Raw genomic sequence first — 9,812 nt, 5'->3', positions numbered from 1 at the left:
TATCTCCCATCACACATGACGGTGGTCCCGAGATGTTGGAATTTTGTTGCTTTTTTGCTTGATGTGTCGCTTATCTGAAAGAATTAAAGAGCCAAAACTAGGTGTTATCATTTCCCAATAATTTCTATGATAAATAGTTTTGGCATAATTTGTGCCAGCTATACATATTTAAAATGTCCATAATGTCCCGTGTAGGTAAAAGTTGAACTTTAATATATTTATGGTATGAAAAAATGTTCATGTTATTCTTCACATTATACTTCATAAAATTTAATATAATTAAATTAAAATTTAAAGAATTATAAACGGATTTCGTGTTTTAAATTTATTTACATTAAATAAAAGGTTAGAAAAGTTGGTCGTAGTAGTACTAACTAGATGATGACCGATGTATGAACAATACAGCAAATGACGTCTCCATTCATTAGCCAGTGTGGATGGGAACGAGAACTTCTACATAATCTCTTGCTGCCTTATTGGGTCAAAACGAGTTCATTAGGGAAAATTAACTAACGTATTCAAATTTTGCTTTTCCATTTTATCCCACTATTCGAAGCTTTGGCTCTGACTTAGAAATAGAGAACTTGTTGATTACTCTAATTTTTATTTATTATTTATTAAAAGGTAGTTATTTAAAAAGTACATATACAGTCTTATAATCTAATCATTTTATTTTTTTTTTCCCAATCCAACAATCAAGCTACTTGTGCAATTTGCCACTTACAGGTAGGATTTCCAATTTATTTATATTTTCTCCCATCTCGAGCATTATTATTAAAATTAAACTATTAATGTTGTTTGTAAGCAAATTCATTTTTGAATTAAGGGAAGGAATTGAACATGGAATCTTTATATTATGTATCGTGTCAGTAATCTCATTATCGTCACTCCCGCTGAACCAGAAGAATAGTTAGGGAAAAAATTTTGAAAGTTTGTGAGCAAAATTGAAAAAATTCACTATATAAAAATTTTATATTTATACAAGCAAAAAATTTTAAATTGTGAGTCATCCATTTGTCTCGAAGATTGATATTATTAAATTTTAAATAATAAAAATAAAAAATATATTATAAAAATATCTAGAAAATTTTAACAATCGAAATAATAAGTAAATATATAGTTTTCTGCAATAAGAATATAAAACTTGGAGACTTGTCCTACTCGTACCCTCACTTTGTTAAGTCTCACGTCATCCCTGATGCAGCGGAGAATAGCATTTTGCTGGTTCCTATCAAAATGACGATTTGACCTGACTTCCATTTATTAAAATGAAAAACCAACGAGGTTGACCGTTCATACACAACGGTGTAAAAAAAAAAAAAAAAAGCCAAAAAAAAAAAAAAAAAAAAAAACAAGTGGTTCAATAAGTCAAAGCCAAAATCAAGAAGTTACTTCTCTTTACCTTATTTTTGTTGTTTGAGGAAACCAATTCGGATAACAAATAAACAAATTAATAATTGAATAATTTATGAAAATTAAATATTAAAAATCATGTTTGAATATATAAAATCAAAGTTATATAATTATATCATGTTTAATATTTAAAGTGTAACTATAGAATGTGTATGATGTAATTGGAAAAATCATCATATAAACAAAAGATGAATAAATAAATATAAAGAATATATTAAATATATTGAAGTAAATTTCAGGAATAATAAAAAATATATTAAAGAACAAATCGAAAAATGAACTAAAAAGCTAAACTCTATATTTAAAAAAATTTATTATATCAAATTACAAAAATATCCCCTGTTATGATGCAGTCGCACGGTGGCGAGTGCGATACCCGGCAGCGCCCATAAATATTTTTCCACAGTCCCCTGTTATCCTCCTGGCTGGCGCCTAACTGATCTTCCAAACCCAAACAAAAGCTTGTACCTCGATATAAATCTTACTCTACTTCACTTTAACCCTAAGCTCATCTTTTCCGTTCAGCTAATAGCAAATCGATTTCCAAAGAAGAAGAAAGCTAGTTTAGGCAAAGGTATGATCCTTGTTATTTTGCTTTTCTTTCCCGAGAAAATGCTGGAAAATGGATCGGGAACTTCATTTCCGCCACTGCTTATTATTGTTTTTCTTATTATGAATCCCTTTTAACTCTATCTCCAGTAGTCGTAGACGGTGATTGTTTGTTTGGCTCGTTGCATTTGTTGTTAACCTCGTATTCTAATGGAGTTTGCTTATATTTGATTGAGAATTTTCTATGCGCGCTTATCTTTTTTGTTCGATTGCTCTTAACCTAAACATATCTTGCTGGGACACAGTTACTGACCAGTGACCAGAGCGATATAAGCATATGATTTTTTTTTTTTTTTTTTTTTTTTTTTTTTTTTTTTTTTGTGTGTGTGTGGTTTTATTAAATTGTTCGGTGATAAAGTGGTTTTTGCGTGAATTCAGTTCAACTCATTTTGAAATCATGGCAAGGAAAATGCTTATCGATGGAGAGCTGAATCACTCCAATGAAGAGGAGACCAACTATGATTTTGACTTGTTCGTCATTGGAGCTGGAAGCGGTGGTGTTCGTGCTTCTAGGTTTTCGGCTAATTATGGGGCCAAAAAGGTATATGCCTTCTGAAATTTTGATCATGTCCTTTTGTGTGATTTTTTATGCTTTTGTTACTGTTTAGCCTAATGTATTTATTCATTTTGTATTTGATGGTTGATTGAGCACTATTTGTTTTCATGTCATGTTTCAAGGTTGGGATTTGTGAGCTGCCTTATCACCCAATCAGCTCAGACACAGCTGGAGGAGTTGGTGGAACGTAAGTTTTTATTGAGATAAAGAATTTAAACATTTGCAATAGCAGTACACAAAAACATTACATTTTGAAAATGTCACAAATGTGCTAGATACAGGTTTCTTAGATTACAATTATGCAAATATTAGAAGAAAAAAAATATGTAGAGTGGTGTGGACGTTGATGAATTTTTAGCATATGAACCATTTGTTGGTTGTGCAACTTCAAGTGCATAGAATTTCAATTCTTTTTTTTGTTTGACAGAAAATTAGACACTGATTATACTGTAATTGATTTCAATTGCTTATGTTCTTTGATTTTTTACATTTTGCTTCTATAGGTGTGTCCTCCGCGGCTGTGTTCCCAAGAAGATTTTAGTGTATGGAGCCACTTTTGGAGGTGATATTGAGGTAAGAATGTGAAATTTATTAGAATCACATTGCTTGAGTTTGCTTTTGAATTCTCATCAATTAACGAATTTCTTCTCTCTCAGAGCCTTCATGGTTATCTAAGCTTGTTGACATTGGGATGTAGTTTAATTCTTTTTCTATGTTAAACATGCTGTGAGATTCACTATTTAGTTTAATTTTTCAAAAAGATTGAGTCCACCTTGCAGTTGGAGTTTGACACGTCGCATTTGAAATTACCTTTTCTTCCAATTTTGTTTTGGACTTTAGAACTTTTTATTTCAGGGGAATATATTGAGGATTGAAGTTTAACTAGCATACTTGTTTCAAGCTCTCTTACTGTGCTGCTGTTTAGCCAATAAAATTGTCCTTATGTGCCAGACTTTAGAGGAGAAGGAATTAGGATGTGATTCAGTTTTTGCTTATATGTAGATTTGTTGTGTGCTTTTATTTTATATTTGTGAGTTACATACGTGTTTTTTGTGTATGTTAGTTTGGCTGCTAATATGAGTAGTTTAATGGATGTATGCTTTTGATTATGTAGGATGCCAGGAATTTTGGATGGGAAATAAATGAAAACGTGAACTTCAACTGGAAAAAACTTTTGCACAAGAAGGTAGGTAGATGTTTTAATTATGGCTATTATATGTGATGGTTGTCAATGTCTTGTAGTATCCCTTTCTAATGCTATATTTTATTTTGAAAAAAAGAAAAAAAAAAAAATTCAAATGACGACTAGTGGCATGAGGCATAGTAAATTTCTCCATTTCCATTTTTGATTCTGCATATCATTTGGAGTGATTGCAAGTGTGTCCTACAAGATCTTCCCCCCTAAACTTCCCATCCACTTGCCTTCATTTCCCATTTGTTGTTAGAAGGCCAAAGGGGGAAGATCCACTTCCTTTCATTTAAGTCTCTTCTCTTGTTTGAAACCAAGTATTAATTGTGAGGTGTTGGACCAGTTACTGGTGCTTGGTCTGCTTGATACTGGGCTATTAAATATCTCATCTTAACTAGTTGTCCATTAAAAGTGCACATTGCAATGGTGACTCTTTGAGTCACATTAGAATGCCAAATTGAATCGGTGTGCTTGGCTGCAAGATTTTAGTTGGGGTAAGTCTTAGCTTCGATTTATCCATAAAGTTTGGAGTATGAGGCTCCATATGGACAAATCTCTGTTGAGGTGAGGCTACATAGCTTTTTGGGGACATTACATTTCTATAGGATTCTACTTTCTGTGACATTAGATTTATTTTCTACTCCCTATAGGATGGCTTGACTCTTTTGGCCCAAGTCTTGATGATAAATTTGAATGGGCTAGTAAATGCTTGTATGTTGTTCATCTTTTCTATTTGTCAAAATTGCAGACTGATGAAATAATGAGGTTAAATGGAATTTACAAGCGGTTACTATCTAATGCGGGAGTTAAACTATTTGAAGGAGGGGGAAAGGTTGTTGGTCCAAATGAAGTTGAGGTGACACAACTAGATGGTACTAAATTGAGCTACTCAGCAAAGCACATATTGATTGCAACTGGAAGTAGAGCTCAACGTCCTAATATTCCTGGCCAGGTAATTTTTCTTGGTTCTCTTCATTCATGATTGATACTCATTGCATGTTGGATTTTCTGAATAACTAGGTAACCAAATTGTATTTAACAGTCTTGGCTTTTGCACCTAATTGATTACTATAGTCTATGCATTTGATTTGACCGTGTTTCTTTCTTACTCGCTTGCTTTTGCCTTACTCATTTTCTTGATAATTAAGGAGCTGGCTATAACCTCTGATGAGGCATTGAGTCTAGAAGAGATGCCCAAGCGTGCTGTTGTTCTTGGTGGAGGGTAAAGCTCTACCTCTTAAGCTATGGTGTTATTTGTTTGCTTAGCATGCCATGCCACATGGATGTTTATTGCTTTCTTGTTTAGGTACATTGCTGTTGAGTTTGCTTCAATATGGCGCGGCATGGGTGCTACTGTGGACTTAGTTTTCAGAAAGGAACTTCCGTTAAGGTTAGGGCCTTGATTGTTCAAAATTAAGCTACTAATGTGGTAACTCTGACTTGTTTGTATTTTGTTTTAAGTAAATTTATCAAGCAAGTTTTATGTTGAATTTTAGAGGAAATGCTAAAGAGACTCGGGTTTCAAATCTCAATTGTTTATCGGAAGTTTATGGTGAATTGGAAATTTACGAATTTGGATGTGTGACTATTTGCATTTCTTGGAATATTTTCAAAGTAAAAGGCACTTGCCTTGGAAACTTGTGTACTTTCTGGATCACTCATTAATAATTACTATCCTGGCATGCCTAATTCTTTTGTTTTGCGCTGTTACTGAAGTGGATAAGAACTAGGCCCAAGCCTTTGACAAATTGGTAGTGAACCACGGTGTGGTTTAGTAATTGGAATCACATAAGTGTGAGATAGTACTTGAATTTCTGTTACGGATAGCAGCCTATATATCATGTTCTTGTAAGTAAACAATGGAAAGAATATGTTATTTGACTATGGATACATTGCTCTGCTTTCTGGTAATTTTATTCTTCCAAACCCGCTGATCATTTTGGTTTCAACTTCCCAAGAAGTCCCTTCTATTGGCATCCTATGATAGTTTGAAGATAGTTTTTCATATGATGTGTAGTTATTTGTGTTCAATTATGTTGCCTATCTGATTTGCTAGTTATTGCAAATAAGAAACTTTCTCAGGCTCTGTTTTTAGGTTTCACTCTGATCTGACTAGGCCAATTTATCCTTGCAGAGGTTTTGATGATGAGATGAGAGCAGTGGTTGCAAGAAATCTGGAAGGCAGGGGAATAAATTTGCACCCTAGGACGACTTTGACACAGGTACTTAAATTTCTTGGTGTTTCTCATCAATGCTATATTGCATTAATTTCACTTTCATCCTATTTGTTTCTACCTCTTGCTATATGTCTCTTTCTTTTCAATTTATACTGTTTGATTTATAGTTAACCTTATGCTAATCATAATCCCATTATACAGTTGACCAAAACTGAGAATGGCATAATAGCTTTAACTGATCATGGAGAAGAATTATTGGCAGATGTTGTACTCTTTGCTACTGGTAATGTTAAATTTTTCATTAATGTGTTCCAGAGATTTTGCAACAGTAATGTGATCAACACTTCTGTTTCTCTGCAAAATTTTTACTGGTGGCATTCTATCTAAACATTAGTGTTTTTTTTTTTTTTTTTAATCTTCAACCTATTGGAAGGTCCCTCCATTTTCTGTGTTTTTTTATATTGTTGTCAGCTTGTACTTATGGTGGCACTCCTCTTTAATTTATTACAGGTCGGGCACCCAACTCAAAGAGGTTAAATTTGGAAGCTGTTGGCGTGGAGCTTGATAGTGCGGGAGCTATTAAGGTCTATAGTTTTTACTTCTGTCATCTTTTGATTTCTCTCTTTCATATCTAAGGCCACAAACAAGAACTTAAGCTTTCAAGTTGTTGTTCTTGTTGTTCTGTTAATTGAATTTTCTTTTCATCTATTAGCAAGTTAACACACAGTACAGTACTGGGGCGTTGTAAAACTGCACATGCAATATCTACTGTAATTTTTTTTATATCCACACAAGTCATAACATCTCTCATCTTATTGTCTTTCTTCTTCAGGTTGATGAGTACTCATGCACCAATGTACCTAGCATATATGCTATTGGTGATGTCACAAACCGAATGAATCTTACCCCTGTGGCCTTAATGGAAGGAACATGCTTTGCAGTATGTGTTTCATGGAGTCTCCATTAAGTTTGTTTTGCTTCTTACTGTTTTCCCCCAATAATAAGTTCTAGGATTCTCAATGTTCATTTTCTTTTTTTGGCCTGCAGAAAACTGTTTTTGGTGGGCAACCTAGCAAACCAGACTATAAGGATATACCATGCGCCGTTTTTAGGTAATTGTTTCACTTCCGAACTCATGGGGTCTTCTTTCTTTTGATGAATTCTTTTGAACTATTGCTAATAATTGCATTGATTAAATGGAATTGTACTGAAAATGGATGAGGTGGCTCTAGTGACTACATCTTGAAAACACATGCAGTGTCCAGAATAATTGGCCCTACTTATAGATTTCTTCATATTTAGAACTTGAATCAGAGTGATACCTTATGCTGTGCCATATGACCATTTGTTCAAATGAGCTTCCATATATGGATCCTTTTTGACACCTCTTTAGCCTCTGTTGATATGGTGGCAATGATAACGATGGTTTCTAAAAGCAGATGTGCACTGCACCTACGATGGTGATTTGGTTTGTCATTTTATCTGCTGCAACCACCAAATCTAGAAATGGAAAGCTTCCAATATTGTTGGCAAGCTGTGCACATTGAAAAAGGAAGATATCGCCTCTTCTTAACTGGAAATCTAAGTTTTTGCAATTATACATTTGTAGTGGTTGGTGATATGATTCATATTGTAGCAAAGAATCTCAAAGTTCAATTTCTCAACAGTGTAAGAGCTGCTTCTAAGTGGAGGTTTGCAACCTTTTAACTACAAATTTCCAAGTTCAAATAGATAAATGACTGAACATTGGATGGTTTGATTAATAACCTTATACATGTACAAATCTTTGGAGTAAATGCTGCAAGCTGGCTAAAAAGGAGACTTGCATAATTTAAGAGTCATGATTTGAACTTATTTCTATTGTTTGGATGGTTTTGATTACTAGTATCTATGCAATTTATTTCATTACCTTAAGTTTTTGCTTTTGTGGTGCATTTGTTTAAGAATATACTCTTAAGTTAATTTAATCAATCAGTCAATTAATTTTGCATCTCACCATGATGAAGCATGAAGCCATCGCCTGCATTTAGATGACTGTTTTCTTTTATTTTCTGAAGATGAATAATGATATTGTAGCTGCAGTAAGATGAACAATGGGGATTCCTGTTTTTGTATTTTTTCTGTCACATCAGGTGCATAATTTCCATAGCTACTGCATTGTTCAAATGATCGAACCATGTTTTCCTTAGCCCCAGTTTAACAATGCTCTTTCCGGACTGGGATTTGAGTGTGTGGTTGATACGGTGTTATTTGGTAGTCATTTCTAATCTGTTTGTTAAAATTTTGAAGCCCGTAAGAAAAAGATGGTGGCCCTGTTTGTTGTCTATTTGAATTTATCCACGAACAAATAATTTATGATTTTCTGGTTTGCAGTATACCACCTCTTTCTGTGGTAGGCCTCAGTGAAGAGCAGGCAATAGAACAGGCAAAAGATGATATATTGGTGTTCACTTCAAGCTTCAATCCCATGAAGAATACTATCTCTGGGTATGTGCTACACTATAAATAGGAATCCTTTTTTCACTTAGCAAGTAATAATACTACTAATATCTTACCCATTATTCATTGAAATATCTCAAAACAATAGGTAGTTTGGAACCTCTTATTGACTCAGAATAGCATAGTTTCAACTAATTTTGAACTCCGATCTCTTATTTTGTTTTACTAGTCAATTATGTATATTTTAGCTCTTCATTCTCAAAGCCATTTCTCATTTCTTTTGTCTTTGCTTTCTAGACGGCAAGAGAAGACAGTGATGAAGCTTGTCGTTGATGCTGCGACTGATAAAGTACTTGGAGCCTCCATGTGTGGGCCAGATGCTCCTGAAGTTATACAGGTAATTTTTTCTTTTTTGTTTAGTTTTATTCATGGTTCTTCTGATAAATATATTGTGGATATGCCATATATAACTGCTTTCTTGGCCATAAAGTAATTGTTCATAGTGGAATGGACCTTGCATGCTTTAACTTCCTAATCGCCAAATTGTTAAATTATAATGCTCAGACCTGGTCTGCTGGTGGAGAAACTATGTGATTGAATTTTTCCACCTATGGCATCATCCGCCTCGTTTTATATTTTTCTTCTCTATGCATTCAGTTTTCAATTTTCATTTGTATGCTTCGCAGGGAATTGCAGTTGCAATAAAATCTGGAGCTACAAAGGCTCAGTTTGACAGCACGGTATGCACTTCTTTCTGGGATGAGTTGCGGACTTATAGTGATGTCCAAACACATTTTTATGGCCATCTATAGCTTCAAATTATAGGAAAGTTATTTCCCCAAAGCCCCATCGTGCATTACTAATATATATATATATATATATATATTTTTATTTTTTTTCACCTTTTTCACACAGGTCGGAATACACCCTTCTGCTGCCGAGGAATTTGTGACCATGCGGTCATTGTCGAGGCGTGTTACTGCCGGTAACAAGCCAAAGACGAATCTATAAAATGTAGGCAAGTAAAAAAAGTTCCAAGTATGATTACACTAAGTGATGCGACATTCCGGTGTTCATATTCCATATTTACTAAGGACCAGGCAGAATATGAGAATACTCCTTTCAGTGATTTTTGCTCTAATAAAAGCATGCTTGTTTTTTTAAATATTACATCAGCAGTAGTTTCAGGTTGAAACAATGTAAATTTATTTGTTAGGTGATATTCAGCTGTGTTATCTCCTGTGAGTATGAACAGAATACATTTCATTTGTGGTGGTGGAAGAGTAGTCCTAAAACGATTCGCTGGCTCACAAAATTATAAACTTTATTTAATTATATTTTGTATTGCATAATTTAATTAATATATTATTTAAATAATTTAAGTCTCTTCTTGATTTAACATCAGTTTATTATCTCACGCGGACAGGGC

General features: G+C 33.9%; 1 protein-coding gene across 1 annotated transcript; it reads left to right on the top strand.

The window, feature by feature from the left end:
• The first annotated feature begins 1,814 nt into the window (after positions 1–1,814).
• LOC105633195 (glutathione-disulfide reductase) lies at positions 1,815–9,760 on the top strand. Its single transcript, XM_012215776.4, has 17 exons — positions 1,815–1,987; positions 2,401–2,563; positions 2,701–2,765; positions 3,082–3,151; positions 3,693–3,764; positions 4,516–4,719; positions 4,916–4,989; positions 5,074–5,157; positions 5,902–5,989; positions 6,146–6,227; positions 6,455–6,528; positions 6,777–6,884; positions 6,992–7,056; positions 8,318–8,431; positions 8,681–8,780; positions 9,070–9,123; positions 9,299–9,760. Exons 2-17 carry the CDS (start codon positions 2,420–2,422, stop codon positions 9,392–9,394), a joined length of 1,494 nt encoding a protein of 497 aa, XP_012071166.1. The 5' UTR covers positions 1,815–1,987; positions 2,401–2,419; the 3' UTR covers positions 9,395–9,760.
• The last annotated feature ends 52 nt before the right edge of the window (positions 9,761–9,812 follow it).

The sequence above is a fragment of the Jatropha curcas genome, chromosome 7, assembly GCF_041381405.1.
Source record: "Jatropha curcas cultivar XTBG-Jc1 chromosome 7, XTBG_Jcur_1.0, whole genome shotgun sequence".
NCBI lineage: Eukaryota > Viridiplantae > Streptophyta > Magnoliopsida > Malpighiales > Euphorbiaceae > Jatropha > Jatropha curcas.
The sequence above is the reverse complement of the archived record's forward strand: the minus strand, read 5'-3'. Positions and strand labels throughout refer to the sequence as shown.